At 35.9% G+C, this 18,662-nt stretch overlaps 1 protein-coding gene across 2 annotated transcripts in view; it reads right to left on the bottom strand.

Annotated features, from left to right (window-relative positions):
* LOC5571156 (ubiquitin-conjugating enzyme E2 R2) overlaps nt 1-18,662 on the bottom strand; it is a 61,190-nt gene that overhangs the window by 13,658 nt on the left and 28,870 nt on the right. For both annotated transcript variants that reach the window (XM_001653422.2, XM_021844595.1), the window contains exons 3-5: nt 11,135-11,221; nt 10,842-11,074; nt 10,611-10,725 (exon numbers count right to left, since the gene is read on the bottom strand). In XM_001653422.2, the coding sequence (XP_001653472.1) occupies nt 10,611-10,725; nt 10,842-11,074; nt 11,135-11,221 (435 nt within the window). The remainder of the gene's footprint in view (nt 1-10,610; nt 10,726-10,841; nt 11,075-11,134; nt 11,222-18,662) is intronic.

Genomic DNA, 18,662 nt, shown 5'->3' with positions numbered 1-18,662 from the left:
ATAACCCGTAAGGTTGTTACCCCAAATCTATTCTAATTCTATCTAATTCAAATCTATCTATTACTCGCAATGTCATTATCCGGGCAAATGGGATTCTGGTAATGGTAAAATAAACTTTTATAACCGTCAAACAATTCAAATATTATACAAATTTCATGCAGTGTATGTACATTTGATGAAGTATGCATATTCTTAGAGATTAAGGGGCTGTCCGCTCCGTGTGTTCATTATGCCTTTAATCCCCTACATTCGGTGAAATAAAAATCGAGGTCATAGTACTCGAATTATTGGCATGCGGGGTAATGAATTTCGAGGTTATGTAGTATAATCTAGTTTTCATCCAGTGTAATAAAGCATTAATGGTTTAGACAACTTGTTTAAATCATTTTACTAAATCTACAGGCTGTTCCTAGAGAAATATGCGACACATCGCCTGAAGAAATACCTAAGATTTATCAGAAAAATGGGCCTCGTAAACTGTTTAGCTAGCTAGTGAACGAAGGGTCCACCAATTTGAGAAAAACCGATAGGACCACCCCCTCTAGTTTTAACATACACTACCAATCACTGACAATAAAATTGGAATTCTAACGATGTGTGCCGATGGCGGCCTGGTTTCAGCGAGAATTGCTTCGTGGGAAGTTAGTGGGAAAGGCAATACCATAGGATACGTTTGATAAACGTTCTGATCTGACTATCATCTAGAAAATGTTTGCGCATTAGCTGCAGATAGGAAGCAATACGATCTTTAAAGATCTCTTGCCTAGAAAAAAACAAGAAAGATTAAAGAATACACAAAGGGATCGCAAATAATATTATATAATATGTTTTAAATTTTGTGAATTCCTCAGGATATTACGATAAATATTAATGTTCGTATTACTGTAGGGGAAGTGGTGGTAAAATGAACACCCTTTCGAAATTGAATGCCCAACTAGCTTGATTTGGCTTTGCTACTTTTCTCCGAATGTCAGTTCCACCAATGTCATTTCCCCGAACGCCAGTTCCCGAATACCCCGTTTCCCCGAATGGTTTATTTCCCCAATGAATGCTTGGCAGTCATAATTGCCCATAACTTCAGGTTTGTGAATGAACCGGTCATCTGACATGATTGTTTATCGTTCATTATAGTTTGGTACCATGTCACTGAGGACTATTCTGATACATTTCTAAATTGTGATCACTTTTCGGGAAACGAATCATTCGGGGAAAAGGGTCCTTCGGGAAATTGGCGTTTGGGGGAAACGATATTCGGGAAAAAGTAGCACAATCTTTGATTTATATGCTTTTGAAATGGGGTGTCCGTAGTATGAATCAAAACGATACTCCAATTAATCAGATAATAATCAGATCAGATTCCTTCAGGAATTACTCTTAAGAAAATCTTTGAGAAATTCACCAAAGAAGTCTAACACAATTTTTTTCAGGGATGTCTTCAGGAAAATGTCCAGGAATTTTTTTAAAAACAGCTGTTGGTTATTTTGTTTAATCTGGTACTAATTTCAGAATGATGAATTAAAGTAACATCTGACTTAATAATGAGTTTTATAGTAACCTTTGATGAACTCGTAGAAGATTCCGTAGAAGAATTACTGGAATGTGTATACTTTACTATGAGCATGTGTTAAACCTTATATAAACTTATGCGTTGCGTAGTAACAGAGTATTTCGTAGATTGCATACTGAAAACTGTCATGTTATTTACTTTACCACTCTTATTCCAATTACTTGAGCTTGAGCCGCCCGTCGATGCTACTCCAGTATCGCCAGATCAGCTGCACTTACACAAGGAACCAACCGAATGACTGTTTGGAACTAACAGACACCCTCAGTAGACTGATGCAAATTTTGAAGTTTCTGCTCCCCTATGCTTAAACGATGTCAATTATGATAAAAATCATAATTTGAAGTGATTTGGAAGAAATTTCGTTGTGCACACGCCCATTTGAAGTTTATATGGAAATTACTATGGAAAAGGCAAACCTTTTGTGTTCAGTCCTGTAACTGCTCGTAATAATAATCTATGGAAAAGTGAACATACTCTTCCCATGGTGAATTCTTCCCAGCTACAACTTGGCCGAAGACCACATTTTGATTGGACGTGAGGATATTTTGTTATCATTGATAACAAAGTCTAAATCATGCTGAGATGATCATTCAATTACTTTCAGAGCAACACTGCTTTTTTGCTGTAGAACATAGTAGTCTGGATTACTCTGATTCATTCTACCCGCCAGGAGCACCACTGTTGCCTGCCGGGCAGTTGGTTAAGCATGGCAAACCCACTTTATGATTATGAATAGCAATTTATCCTGACGTCCAATCGAAATGTGGTCTTCAGCAAAGTTGTAGCTGAAAGGATTACACATGAGTAGAGTTTTGTTCACTTTTCCATATAATATTAATACGACGAGATAGAGGGCTGAACACACAAATGTTGGCGTTTTCCATAGTAATCTCCATATAAACTTCAACATGGCGTGTGCACAGTCAATTTTTCATCCGAATCACTTCAAACTTTGGGGAGGATGCTATTTACCATAATGAAAATCGTAGGGGAGCAACACATTTCAAAATTTGCATCACTCTAACCCTCAGTGTATAAGTGCTCGGTGATCTTCTATTTTTAGGCAACAATGGCGCCTGCCACGTCAGAATGCAGACCAATGTGGGGAAGGGGGAGGAAATGCTGCTGCACTTATACTGGTCCACTGTAGACCGTGGAGTCCGACTGCATCTACGCCAGTTCATGCGGAAGTGTATGGATTGGGGGAAAGGCATGGCAGAGAGAGGTTTGCTTTTGTGGTTAGCAGACTGCCTATGTATCAGGCGTAAGGGAAGGCATGCGCGTGGAAGAATGAAAGCGTTAGGGAAACGGTTTCCACGTCCGTATCTGATTCTTAGCGTTTACTATGAACGGATAGTTTGAGTGTGATAGATTGAGAATGGAAGATAGAAACAAGTGAGAGATATACAACTACAAAGTACGAAGAAAGGGACGGGCCTGGGATTTGAACCCATGACCTTCTGCTCATGAAGCAGAAGCGGTAGCTATTAGTCCACCAACCCCGTCCTTACCACTCTTACTCCAATCATAAGTGAAAAACTATTTTGGATGGAATAGTTGTTCAATCGGAAATCAAAGAATGGAAAGACATGAAAAATTTCGATTTCCGGGAAGGATAATGATGATACGACATCTACCTTAAAGAGAGGTCAGCGACTCACCGATGCCCGCAGGAGATGTCAAGGAGATGGTCTAGGATACACTCTAAGCGAGTGATACGACCGGATTCAAATTGTTGGGAAGTGACGTAAACTAAAAAAAATGTAAGGTGAAGATGCATCGAAGCCGAACCTCAAAATTTTCAATAGGCACACATCAACGAGAACTCGACACCGTTTGCTCTGAAAATTTTGATCGATTGGTCACCACTAGCGAGAGACCAGTGAGTTAGATTTTCAGCACAAACGGTTGTCTTGTTCTCTACGATTCGTGATCTTGAAAATTCGAAAGTCATCTTCACCAAATCAATCCATGCGGCGTGTATTCCAGGGATGGGCACATATGTTTCCCCCTTGTGTCCTAGCTAAACAGTCCCATTTGAATTTTCATCTCTTTTGAGTTGTCTTCATGAATCATGTTTTAATTATAGTGTACTCCATGGTATCATACTTAAAATTTTATCTTTGTATGGACAATACCTAAATCATGTGCGTCCATATTGAAGGTACCCGTATAACAGTCCCACTATTCGATCACGACGAAATTCAAGCAAACCTATTCCTGTTAAGATTTCTGCAACATCTTGCATCGTAATTTTCATCTTATAAGAAAAAGAAATACTACAAAAATTACAAGTGTTTTACACCAATCTCTATTCCATAACAAATGCTGTTTATTTCTTGACATAACTTGGTTTTATTCCAGAATGCTAGAACAGAAGCGACAAGTGATAGAAACATATCTTATTCTTATAGAGTCCAAACTGAATTAAAATAATCACTTCCTATATCTAGCTCAACGATCATAAACGAAGCGGTTTCCCACATTTAAAATGTATTCTTTTTCAACAAAAAAAAAGCACTTAAATGTCACTACATAGTGTTACAACTATAAACTGCTGTGATTTTTCATCAGAATCACCAACGATGAAAAACTATTCGGTGTGAAGTAGCATCAGCGGAATCCTGTGAAACCTTAAATGAACTTATGAAGAACAAACTTAAAATTTTTAGTTGGGAAAAATATATTGGAGAAATGAGATGTTGGAGAAATTCCTTGAGAAAGGAACTTCATGAGGAATCCCATGTCGAATTCATTGAGGAATTTCAGGAAAAGTACTAATCATATTTCCTTGAATAACTTCTGGAGTAGTTTTTGAAGCAATTCTTAGAAGTAAATTGAGGATAAATTCGTGAAGGAAACTATATAAAAATGTCAGAAGAAGCATAACTGTAGAATTTAACGTAGGAATTCTTGTAGATCTTCCAAACCTAAACGATTAAAAAAAAAAGTGGTATGATTCCCTTGCGGATTCTCTTGGAAAGAACTCTTGCAGGAGTCTATCAGAAGATTTCCTATAAGTACCAACTGAGAACATCAGCGAAAGAACTAAGTCAAAAATATATGAAGTATAACATTAGAAAGTCTTTTGAAAATCTTTCCTTGTTGAAATAACAGGAAGTAGAAGCGTTGAAGTCTCAAGGATTTCCTGGAACAATTTCTGAATATATTCCTTTTAGCATCCTTTGGAAGCCACCGAGGCTTGGTGGTGAAATCACCAGTAAAATTTTTGCATGAAGTCTTTTGAATTAGTTTTTGAAAGCATTTCAAATCTCTGTAGAATTGCTTAGAATAATTTAGAAAGTTTTTCCCTTAGGAATCTGAGAAAAAAATCATGACCTGAAAAACATGTAAAGCAGTAGTACAATAGTATCTGAAGGTTTCTCTGGACTTAATAAAAATAACAGCAGGGTTAATTGCAAGCCGAAAAAGATACCGAGACCATTTTGGTTGAAATAAAGACTTTAGAGACCTTTCGTTAAAAATGAAGACTTTTTAAACTTGCATTGAACAAGAGACCAAGTCTCCAAAGCCCTACTATAGAAGCATTGTGCGATTGCTGTTTTCCTAAAAAATGTTTAGTCAGAGTAAACTAAGTCACTGAACGACGTCTATCGATTCACATGGACAGACCTGTTTAAAGCGTTTTGCAAATGTTTTTACAAGGCTGCGAACATCTCATGTCCGTGTGACTATTGTCGGCAGACTCATTCTCTTCGACAGCTTTCCCATAAGAACTGCAGACTAATCTCTTTGGTAGCTCCAAATCAGTCGCATTTTGAAGTGTGTTCATTTGAATTGATGACATCTCTGGTGAAATTGTTTGTTCAGTCACGGAAATCTCATCAGCTGGAAGCTGATAGAATCATCTGAATGTTTTCATTGGTGTGTTTTGATAGGAAAAAACTTTGTACAGTAAGGACCCTATTTTGTCAGCCCCTCGATGAATTTTAGGCTGACAAAATGGAGAACCTGACAAAACCGGGTCATTTTATTTTGTTCCTGTTTTTCAAATTTTGACGTGTTTCATGGTTACATGGTCTATTAAGAGGGCGATGGACATGGGCATAGCCAGTTTTTTTTATCAGGGGCTCCCCCTCCCTTATATTGGTAATATCGATTTTTAACACTTAATAAAAGGCATTGCCATTACCCCCTCTGGCTACGCTCATACGTGTATGACATCAAACATCATCATCAATTTTAATGTAAACGTGATAAAACATGACGATAACAATTTTTTGACAAATTTAAAATAGGCTGACAAAATCGGGTCAGTACTGTATTTGGCGTTTGAAATTCGGTTGCCGATAATAGCCTAATTATGACGAAGCAGTAAATTATCCTGGTTGTTTGAATTGAAACTACTAACATGTAATTGACAATTTTGCCATGCATAGGTTGTTCCTACAAGTTGCTTTCCTAATTGTTGACATTATCACTGAAAACATCTTCACCGATGATTTTCCATCCTTTTGAACACAGGTTTTTCCTTTGAAGTGCACTGTTAACCCTTTCTTTCCCACAGCTTTGTTCGAAAATTTAAATGTCAAAATGGCCTCTCTATAAAAAATGCTTGAACAAAAGTTGTTACAAATAAGCTAAATTGTTCAAAATCACTATATTTTTTTATTGTTTTTCAATAGTTTATTATTTTATTATTTCGATGTTTGGTGAGACCTTTGGAGAGAACGCAAAATTTAGTAATAATTGTAATTATTGAGCTAATCGTATCAATTCGGTTTGGATAACGTTCGTCGAAAATCGGTGCTACCATGGGAAAGAGAGGTTTAAGATGAAATATCCCAGAAAAGTGCGCGATATAGTGTTCAACATGCTTGCATGCTCCATAGAAAATCTTTGTTTCTTTTATATTGCAAGATACAATACTTTTCTAAACAAAAAATAACTTTTGAAATACAGGTCGGACTCGATTATCTAAGGGGACTCGATTATCCGGAATTTTAGCCTCGATTATCCGGAATTTGTTTTTTGATGTTCTTGTATTTCAATTTTTATGCATAAATCTGAGATAATTTGGCATTGCAATATACAATATGAATGGTTTTGCAGTTTTGAACGTATTTAAGAAAAATGGGGTTTGAAAAAGTGTTTTTTGTGTATGCTGATCAAAAAAAATATTTTTTTCTTGTATTATAGACCCCTACTGTTCCTAGAAATAATTTCTGGCTATGCCACCGCATCATATAAATAAAACAACGAAAAAAGATAATATATAAGTTATTTTATCGAAGATTTCATTTTATCTAAGTGATTCGATTATCCGGAGTGAAAAAAAAATCGATACTCCGGATAATCGAGTCCGACCTGTATTATGAACTTTGTTAATAAGTATTCTTTAACACAAAAAAAAAGAATATAGTAAGCTAAGCAAATAAATCACCATGCAAGCTGGTAAACTTTCATGGAAGTTGACAGAAATTGTAGCTAGCCAATAAAATTAGGCTTGTTATGATATTTAGTAAACGGCGATGGAATCAAGAAACCTTAATTGAGTAGTCAAAGGAGCTAAAGCTTGATTGGTCGCCCGTGATTGCTACTCCAGTATCGCCAGATCAGCTGCACTTACACAAGGAATCAAACGGATGAATGCTTGGGATTAACAGACACCCTCAGTGTATAAGTGCTGTTGATCATCTAATTTTAGGCAACAATTGCGCTTGTCATGAATGCTGACCAATGAGGAGAAGGGGGAGGAATTTATGTTGCATTTAAAACTAGCCCCCGTAGACCCCTGCATGTACACCAGTCCATGCGGGAGGGTATGGGTAAGGTAATTTTTATGCCGTGAGTCTTGCTTTTTGGTTAGCAGTCTGCCTACATATCAGAAGTTAGGAAAGGCGAGCTGTAATGATGGAAGCATGGAAGCGTAGGGGAACGGTTTCTTGTCCGTCTCTGGTTCTAGCGATTGCTATGAACAAACAGATCAAGTGTGATAGATTAAGGTGAAGTAGGCCGTCATTGAAATGTGTACGCGTCTTTTTATGATTGTTGCTAATTCATCTCACGATTTTGAATCAAAGAAAATCAGTTGCTTTTGCACTGACACAGCTGAAAAAGTATTAGCAAACTTTATGCATGTTAGCGCATACAGTAATAGATTTTCAAGTAAATATAAACTTTCAAGACTGAATTTTATCACTTTGAAATTGCTAGCTTAAAAGTCATCAGGCTGCCAAAACGAATGACGGGCTACTTAGCCTTAAGAGTGTAAGATAGCAGCAAGTGAAAGATAATACAATTAGAAAGTACGAGGAAAGTGACGATCCTGGGATTGAACCCATGACCTTCTGCTTATGAAGCAGAAGCGATAGCCATTAGACCACTGTTTTCAAAACTTTTTGACTTTCGCCCCTTGAGGCCAACATATTTTTGAAATCGCCCCCCTGATATGGTTTTGAAATTTTTTATTGTGGTTTCAACCGTGTTTTCTGTTGAATTTTAGTGAACTCTCCATATCTCGATATAAAAGGAGTTAGGGAGATATCGACTTCCAGGACATACATTCAGAGTAACTGCAAACCAAGAGACCATCGAGTTAAGCCATGGGAGAACCAACTATTACTATGGCTCATCAACTCGATATCGAACATAACGAATATCGAGGTAATATAATTTTTGGACGACTTCACAATGTTCAAACCTTTGAAAAAAATTGGGAAAATCCTGAAAGTTGTTTGTATCTTTCTCACTCCAACGTAATTTGAAATGGTTTTTATTCAAAAAATCCAGATTGCTTTTTTATTTTTTCAAACCTCTTTTAGTACATGATTTTACGTCTTTGGTAATTGATGGCTTTAATGTTGGCCCTTAATTTTCGATGGCCAAATTTTCAGAAATTAGTTCATAAAATAGTGTGTACTATAAGTAATGATTAAAATGATCGTAACAAAATATCAAAACAATGTTGTATTGGAAAACTTTGCCTTCGTGGACCCGTATATCAAGTATCGTAAAAATAAGGCTGTCCAAATCCTAAGTTCTTCTATAAGTAGATCCATCAAACTATCGTCTTTTGACATTTTCGAAACCAAATTCTAAAAAGTTTCTAATTGAATCACTATCAAAACAAATTCCTTAGGTTATCTGTGACTAGGCCAAATGGCCTAGACGGTAAATCTTAATACGTTTTTCTTTTGAGAACATTAAAGGTGGTTGGGCCTATGCATAATTCCAAAGGTGAACAACAAAAACCGAATTTTCATCAAAACATATTTAGTTTTTGTCAATGTTTGTCGAAGTTTTGTTTATCGTGATTATAAAATGAGCATGAAAAGAAGTACATACAAATATTTATAGGGAAAAAGTAAATGGGTATCAACTAATCTTTACATTATTAGAGTATAATCCTCTCTCAGTTTCTCACACTTTTCGGCCCTCCTTCTAGTTTTTTTCGCCCCCCAAATTCCATTTTACAAATTTTCGCCCCCTTGGACCTGAAAATCGCCTCAAGGGGGGCGAATTTGCCCACTTTATGAATCACTGCATTAAACCATCACCCCATTATTCCTGGAATGTCTTCTTTTTCTTTCCATTGAGTCACCACTGGGACAAAGCCTACTTTTCAGCGCAGTGTTCAATGAGCACTTCCAGGGGTTTTAACTAAGAGCTCTCATTACAAAGTTGCAATTTTTGGCACATGCCAAAGAGTGTCAAGGGAATTCAGGTCTATCCTGGACTGTCCGGGAATCGAGCGCATAGGTTTAATTCCTGGAATATATTCTAGTCGAATTGGGGCAATGGTGCACAAATGTTCCTAAAATAAATTATGAAGTTAAAGCATGTATTTCATTTTTTCAGTCATTTGCAGATGTATTTTTGAGGAACTCTTCAGCAATTATTGGTGGTGTAATTTTTGAAAACATTTTTGAGGGATTCATAGATGAAGCAATCCTCGATAAAATCCTTTGTTAACTTTTAAAATTTCCAAACTTTTATTTTTGATCTAAATATATAATCTTATCTTTTTATTTATTTAATTGCAAATTTATGAATTTCGGTTTTTGAATTTTCTAATATTTATTTTTGAACAATCCTGCAGTTTTTTAAGGTCTTTTCTATTTTGATAATGATTAAAAAATTTGGATTTCTTTCATTTTTTTCCTGAAGCCTATTCTATTTTTCCGTGTTGCTGACGGAAAAACTATTTTATAGTAATATGAATAATATCATCATGCTCTTCTTCTATGATAGATTAGATGTGGAAAAAAATAAATAAAAAAAGGTTTTCCAATTACACGTTAAATGAGACTCAAACATTTTTCAAAAAAATAAGAACGTTTCAAATGTACTTTTACTTTTCTAATATTCATGTTAAGGTCCTACCTTTAAGCTAATTTGATTTCAAAGCTATGAAAAATACAAAAAAAAATCCCAAAGGGTATTCCGTCTAAAGGCGGAATTCACAAGTAACCACTGGGCTTGTAGGGCTATTTTACGGCAAATATAGGGCATGTCAGCTATATTACATTACATATATTGGCACGCATGGCGATTTAAAGTGCTTGTTGGTTACTTGGGTTGGGTTAAATCATTGAGGTTTTTCATTGAAAGTTTGAAGTCACTTGAAAGAACTGAAACATAAGAGAATTTCCCAGGATAATTACTAAAATCGTTGCAGTCGCTCCAAATAGTTGTGATGTCTTCTGTGGGATCATTTCTTGGATAATCAAAAATAATTGCGCAGGAGGAGACATCAACACGATTTGATTTAATTGTTGCAATCCACTAGTATTTAAGGTAGGTTTTCAAGATCGTCGTCGCGATAAATTGTCGCGCAATGCATAAAAAAAATATTTAAAATGTTTCGGGATTTTCAAAAGCAGTTTTTTCGTTCAAAATCAATAAAATTTACAGGAAAATGTGTTCACTGTATTCTATTCTAAAACAGAACCACAATGAACACATTTTCATCGAATAGTTTTTACTTTTGAAAGTTTTCGATGATGACGATGATTACGATGATGGAGCGTTGAACGTTAAAAGTCGCAATCAATTTAAAACATATATAGGTTGAACTTACCTGAGGTTCTTGACTACTAGGTTTCGTTTTGGATTTGATGCAATATTCTTCTAGGGTGGTAGGTACGATGATACCTTCTTTTTCTGCCTCAGCTTTAGCGGCTTGTGCTTGTTTCCTAAAAATGCAAAACTCTCGTTTACATTCGATGGTAACATTACAATACAAGTGGTGACTAACTATCGCCTTTCTTTTAAATGAGAAATTGATTTGAATGGCATTTTAGTAACCTACCTAATGATGTTGGGGTACTCATTGTCTTTACCCTGCGAATCCCGCCATCTCCGGTACATGACCGAGGCGTCTACGTTCGCTGGAGAGAAGGTGTTTGGCTCGTTGAGCAGTGAGATCACGGATAGCAGGATGGTTCTAACGTTCTGTGTAGGATTCCACCTTTCGCACGGCAGTTCGCCACTTTGCGGATCGTCAACCGGTGGATGCAGAATCGAGATGCAGAGGTCGCCATTCTAAAGGACAAGACGGGTGAGTTTTATGTTCCAATTATTTGTGGAATCAGTTAGAGTTACCTCATACACATTTGGATGCCAAACTTTTGTCAAGAAACGTATTGATGGAGGAGAATACGGATAATCAGGAGGAAATTTCATATGAGCCTGAAAATAAAGAAAATAGTGAAGGCTACTATAAATCGACATGTTATTCAGATAGTACCAATGATATGTAGAAAGTAACAACAGTTCTCTATAAAAATAAGTCATACAAACTGCACAAGCGTTTCAGAGTTCATTTTTTCTTCCTTAAATTTACTCTAGAGCTTCTTGCAACTTGCAACCTGGAATTGATCTCGAAATTTGTCAAGGAATACTACTGAGAACTTTTCCAAGAAGTACTTCAGATATTACTCCAGGAGTTTCAGTAATTTATCAGAAAGTAACAGAACTCTACTGTTAGATCATTGATGGACGCAGAAATCATCCAATGTTTTTTTGAAAGTTTGCTGTAGGCTGAGATTCTCTAAGAAATTCCTTCAGATATTTCCAAGCATTCATTTTTGATTACTCAAAAAACTGTTCCAGGATTCTACCAGCAATGTTCACTTAATAGTTTTCAAGCATTATACTAGGATTTCAAGGAATTGTTTAGCTAAAAACTTAGGACTTCCGCTATAAGCTAATGTACTTTAAGCAATGTTCGGGGTGGCCACCGAATTTCGATTTTGAAATTCCCGCTTTTTTCCCGGTTTTCCCGGTATGTTTTACTTAGGGGTCTATTTTATAAGTCGAGTCGATCAAAATGACTCGACTGGGGACACTGTCGACCGAAAAATTCGCTCGACTCAGCTCTGTCACTCGTGTTTCTCGACAATTGTCACTCTATGTGACTGGATTACTATGGAATCGACGGGTGACATCTGAAATATACATGTTTGCTTTGATCGACAATGAATACAGACGAGTCACATGAATCTGCTCGATTTACAAAATAGGCCCCTTAATTTTCCCGGTTTTAAATTCATTCTTTCCAACGACTTTAATAGACTCTTTCTATATCGTTTCTATGAAAAGTACTGAAATATTTTTTAAAAAACGATTCAAAAAAATTTACTTATTTTTTTTTAGTAATTTGATTGTTTATCAATAGTTTCACTATTGGAACAATAAGTTAACTATTAGATTGTTCTAATCAATATAGAATCTTTCCTGAAAACTATGACATGGTATAGTATTCATCTGAATCGATTTGTCTCGTGTTCGTCGAAAATCAATGAAGCCATGGAGCTATATATCATGGGAAAGAGATGGTTAATTGTGCTAATAAAACAGATCCTACTCTTGACACGCCAGGAGTTTAATTTGAATGCTATTTGACCCACATTTACCAACAGCCCTTTAAGCCAAATTAAAAATTTTCAACTTCAAGTTTGAGGATCTAGAGAACCTGACAACCGTTCGCGTTGAATATTTGATGGATTGGTTGCATTCTGGTGATGATAAAACGATCAAAATTTCAGCTCAGAGCTCTGTTCAGAACCAAATAGACTCGTGCTCTTGAAACTTCATGGTTTGGCTTTGGTATATAATCACCTTAAGCGCATCTTAATGCTGAATTTCAGATAATATGGCCGACAAAAGCCCCAGGTGTCTAAGTAAACCATCAAGATGCCAAATAGTTCTTTAACGTAATGTAAATTATTTCAATTCCTAAACCTTTGAATTTTCTTCTCTAAAGCAAATAAGTTCAAGGTATGGATGAAACAAATCCGCACATGTAGAAGCACTTACATAGGGTTCACTCACAATTTTAATAACACCGAAAATCATCATTTTTGACACCCATCCACCCTCTCGTAATGCTTTTTGTATGGATATTCTACACATTTTATATGCGCTGTAACAGCTTGATCGATATTAAAATCCTAAATGCGCCCATATTCAAAACTTTTGTCGACTAGATAACAAGTGACATATTAAAAACTTTTATAAATAAATGCTTGTTTTCAAGATTAGTTGTGGTATCCAACAATTACAGAAGGGTGCAATAAGCAATTAATCTTTGATTCAAAACGTCAAGTAAAAAAACAGAGAAAAGTTCAAAAAATATTAGCACTGACAGTGCGAGAACAAAAATTCAAAAACATATTTTGAAACGTTGCTTAGAAAAGAGTAAAGCAGTTTTAAGAAATATGATGTAGCATAGTAGAAATTAAATAATTAATGTTTGAAATTATTTCGAAATAGCGGATGCCATGAGAATGTCATTAAACATAACTACTTTCTATAATTTATTTTGGAGGTAATTTTGTAGACTACAGCTTGAAGATGTTCGTTCAAAACGATTTTCCCGGTGATCTTCTAAAATTCCCGGTTTTTCCCGTCTTTTTCCCGGTGGATTCAAATTCCCGTCTTTTTCCCGCTTTTCCCGTTTTTCCCGGTACGGTGGCCACCCTGAATGTTTAACATTGAAACTACAGATATCACCGTAACACTTAGGGGTCGTACACAAATTATGTCACGCTCGGGAGGGGGGGGGGGGTGTTCTCAGTCATAGCGTGACTAGCCTTACACAATTTTTAGAGGACTCATACAAGAAGCGTGACAAGGGGGGAGGGGAGGGGGTCGACAAAGTCGAAACTTAGCGTGACATAATTTGTGTACCATTCCTTACTAATCAACGCGCAATCTATAAACTTCATTCAATGAACAACAATGAATATAATGACAAAAAATGTTTATTTATTCCATTCGATGGTTTTAGACAGTTTCATTCATTGAATTCATTTATTCATTATTCATGAATTGAAAAATATGTCGAAGAATAATTATTTTATCAACAATGATTTATAGAAAGAAACTCCCATTTAATAATCTGTTTTTATAACTGATTAAGCTAAGTAGTAGGCTCAGTTCCAGTAGAGATGTAACGCAAGGAAAAAGAAGAATAAGAAGAAAAATATGCGTAGCTAGTATTAGTGCAAGCCTCGAAATTCAATATGTTGATTGCTAACAAGGTCGAAAACTCATTCTACTACTTAAAATCAAGATGGCGTCAAAATCCAAGATGGCCGCCAGATTTCTTCACTCAATATAACATTCCTATGCTTCACTAAACTCGAACGATAGAAAACTTGTTTCTTTGTTTATAGAAAAAATGATGGTTGCATTGATTGTACTCGTTATATACGTCAAAATCGTAGAACATGATTTAGAAAATCGTTCATCTCATAGAGCTTATCTTACTCAGTTTTTTCTCAGATTTATAATAGTGATCTCACAAGGGAAGGCCACGATGGTGTTACACGGGATTTTCAACCGGACTATTTTTGTTAGATTCTACATGTCAAAATATGAAAAACCCCAAAGCCTTTCGGGTGATGGACCAGTGGTGTAGCCAGGAGGGGCTCTAAAAGGGGCAATTTTGTAAGTATATTATATTATTAAGCTAATTGGAAATATGACTAAAATATTTTTTAGTAATTATTGTGATGGTAGAGAACAGAATTGACATTGATGTATGTTTAAAATGTATTTTTTCCATGTCATAGGCACAATCGGGATGGGTTTCTTGTTGGTATACTATTTCAATAAAACCAAATTTGTTTTGGTGTCCATATTCCATGGTAGTTACGCCAATTGCAAAAAAAAAAATACATTACAAACATACATTAACGTCAATTATGTTCATTACTATCGTAATAAATACAGAGAAAAATCTTTTTGACAAATTTTCAATTGACTCAATAATATTATATTCGTACGAAATCGATAATTTCTGAGCCCCTCCTGGCTACACCACTGGTCCATCACCCGAAAGGCTTTGGGGTTTGTCATATTTCGACATGTAGAATCTAACAAAAATAGTCCGGTTGAAATCCCCGTGTAACACCATCGTGACCTTCTATTGTCAGAATTTAAAACCAGTGGTACGCTAATGGTGAAAAAACGTGAAGAAATGCCTAAGATTTAACAAAAAATGGGTTTACCACTGTTCGGCTAGCTGGCTTACGAAGGGTTCACCAATTTAAGAAAACCGGAAGGACCACCCTTTAGTTAGTATAGCGATCAGTAACATAAATAGGAATTCTAACGATGGGTGCCGGGTTGATCTAAAGTGGGAAAGGGCCTTCATAATGTCTCATTTAAGCCTCTCTTTCCCATGGTAAGCGGGGTAAGATGAGCAGCCTTTCCCTTCTGACGTTTTAAGCAAAGTTTATCAATAAATCCTTTGGGAGTCTAATGAATAACAATAAATTCATAGGACCAAAAATTTTAACGAAAACATCAACATTGCTACGTAAATATTGTCAAATGTATCTTCTTCTTCTTCTTCTAGGCATTAACTGAGAGCTTTCTTTGCCTAAGTTACCATTTTCGCATTCGTATATCGTGTGTCAGGTACGATTATACTATATGCCCAAAGGTCAAAGGTATATTTTAGTCAAAAAATAACCTTTTTCGAATAATATTTAGACATTTAAAAGTGATATTTTTGTTGTGTGGATCAATTTTTTCTTACTTCTTTTGCCGTGTAGCTAGAGACAATCTAAAGCAAAACTATTATCAAGTTTGAAAATATCAATAATTTTTCATCCGTGTGGCAAGATGAGCAACATCGTCAAAATGAAGGAAAAGTGTAAAATTATAAAACCACATTTAGTTGTCAGCTTAGCATACGCACAAAACTATTACTTCGAAAGTAGTGAGACAAAAAAAAAATGATTGTTTTTTAAGTAAAATTCCAGAAATTTATGTGGTCATTTTTTTTTAAATGAAAGCTTTAAAATTAGCTGAAGATAAATACATAAGTTCAAGATAATATCTTCGGACATTACAAACATTGAAAAATAATGTCAAATATAAGCACGATTTACTAATTTTACCAGAATAAAAATGTTTAGCTAGCTAACTAAATCTTATTGGTACGATTAGTTCGATAATTATTGGAATAAATTGATACCCTCATTTGTCTCACTGAACATCGAAATGAGTAGACCTAATGATCGAACTGAGACACAATCAACTTGCAATTGATATTCAATAAAAAAATTTGAAGTAGATTTTGAATGATTTATTCAATTTGCAATAACTTTTTTAAAAGCACTAATGTTTAAACGCCATTTTGAACTGCTCTTGAAAAAAGCTATGAGATAGAAATTGTTAAACATGTTATTTAACTTCTAAATCTAAAGGGTTTTGACCTTCTAGCTATGAAAAATTGTATACCCAGAGAGATAAACTTCAACTGTAGTTTATCTACTTTAGAACATTAATCGGCTCATCACGTGACTCCGCTAAGATGGTTCACACTCTAAACAATCGAAGAACAAGGGCAAGAAAAAAGTAACATTTAAAGCATGAAGAATTAAATGCCAGTTACGAATCGAAGTGATGTACAACTATCAACTTATAAAGCGACATCAATAAGTAGCAACTTGAGTCAACATGGAACACGACTACGGAGCACGCAACAGAAAGTAGCGATTTACAACGAGGGACAAGGTGAGAGGAAGCACGAATGGCTGCAGCAAGCAACATCGGCAAGGTTATCTGTCACATAGAATTCGCTTCCAAAAGCTGACTGGGGGGCAAACTCACGCCTAAACGAGATAGAGAGAGATACTACTAATAGACAAACGAACCGATATATACAGAAGCAGCACAAGTCCGAATGAACCCAGCCAAGTGTGAATGAAAGCCAGATCGGATATAGCTAGCTAGCTACTATTGCAAGTCAGAGAGCCTATACCTATAACTCGTTCAATTGCCAATGTGTATTACCAAACGGTAGTCAGGAATTGATGGCTATTGGCTAGAAGCACTACTCAATTATACATATCGGAAGTTGAAACACAGCAAAGTGTAATAATGCAATATCTATTCTTCTGGGATTATTTTTAGGACTCATTCGTAATTCGTGACGCGAATCAGTGGTTTGTTGCTCTCTGAGATGCGTCGCCCGCCAAGCAAACGTCAATAGACTTCTCTGCGAGATCTCGTGTAACACGCTGTTATGCGGAAGTTACCGTTCAAGGATTGAATTGAACGAAGCAACAATTCCCATTTCGTATGAATCAGAATCGGATCTGATTGTGAGCAGTTGAGATACTCTAATAGATTTATCAACTGAACTGCTTCTGCAAACTGCGTTTGTTCAGTAGGGTGCGGATTATTTTCTATAACCACAAATTCTTGGGCTCTTCTGAATTCAAATCACAAATAAAAAGAAACCTCATGATTAGAGACAAAAAAGGTTTAGAGATGGCGCGAGTGACTTAGATAAGGTACCCCGGGCAAATGGGACCTAAAAACGATAGTTCAAACAAATTGATTTCTTAATGTCAATATTTTGCAAATCTAACAACACGGTCGCATTTTGGCAACATATTTGCTGGTGTGTGCATGGATTTGATCGAATAATTTCTAAGTTGTAAAAACCATTTTTGTAAGGAGAAAGTTGTAAAATGACCTATTAGACGCAGTTCCCTCGCTAAACAGGGCAAGTGGGACCCATCCAGTTTCATATGTCAATCCACGTCAGTAAGTCAACCATTGCAATAATAGGATAGATGAATCATAGATTTTTATTTTGATTACATATTTGATGTCCATAAGGGAGCAACCATAAAATACGTAATGCTTTAGGAAGAAAACTTACATTTAAAAGTATGTCACATCGAACTTAATATTAACTGAAAATTCCTCACTAAAGACGTAAAGAGGAATAACACATGTTCAAAATATATCATTTATAAGTCATCAATTAATAAGCAGCACGTAAACTTTCAATAATTGTCGGAATTGTAAATGTGTTTCGTCATTACTGTTACGCATGTATAACTCGGTAATTAAAACAGTGTCAGGCCAACTCAAGCCGCAGGATATCTCCGGCAATCCCAGGGTCGGCTAGCTACTTTCCTAAGAAATTCCTCCAAGAATTGTGTTTTGGATATCTCAAGAATATAACCTGGATTTTTCCAAGGATAATCATAGAAATTTCATAAGGAAATTTTCCAAAGATTCTTTTAGATTTTTATAAGGAAGACCAGGATTCCATCCAGTGATTCTTTCATCGATTTCCTTAGTATATCCTCCAAGATTTACGTTTAGAAGATCTTCAAAAAAAAATGTTGTAAGATCTTCTAAAGTAACAACTGTAGAATTCGAAAAAACTGTTGAACAATTAGTGTAAAAATATCTGGAGGAACTGCTAATATAGTCTTTGTATAAAAACCGGGATAATCCCTGAGACAATTACTGGAGGTAGTATAGTTTGAGTGATTAGGAAATCCTCTAAGCATCCTTTGAAAAAATTCTGGAAGAATTGGTAGAAGAATTTCTAAAGAGATTTGAGGGCTGTTTGGGCACGTCAGGAGTTAATCATCAATATTAACCTCCTTTTCCCGAGCAGCCTAGATAGCCGCGTAGTGTCGGTAGCGGTTGTTTCAATTGGCTAAGAATTAACACTACGGACTGCCTGTTCCGGTGGTAAAAGTCCACCTCACAGGTGACCCCTAATTCATGCGGCTTTAAGCTTACCGTGCCTAAGAATGAATGGTTAGGGGGGTCTAAATAAAACCTAACCGCAAACGGAGCCTGT

This window comes from Aedes aegypti, chromosome 2 (assembly GCF_002204515.2).
Source record: "Aedes aegypti strain LVP_AGWG chromosome 2, AaegL5.0 Primary Assembly, whole genome shotgun sequence".
Taxonomy (NCBI): domain Eukaryota; kingdom Metazoa; phylum Arthropoda; class Insecta; order Diptera; family Culicidae; genus Aedes; species Aedes aegypti.
The sequence above is the reverse complement of the archived record's forward strand: the minus strand, read 5'-3'. Positions and strand labels throughout refer to the sequence as shown.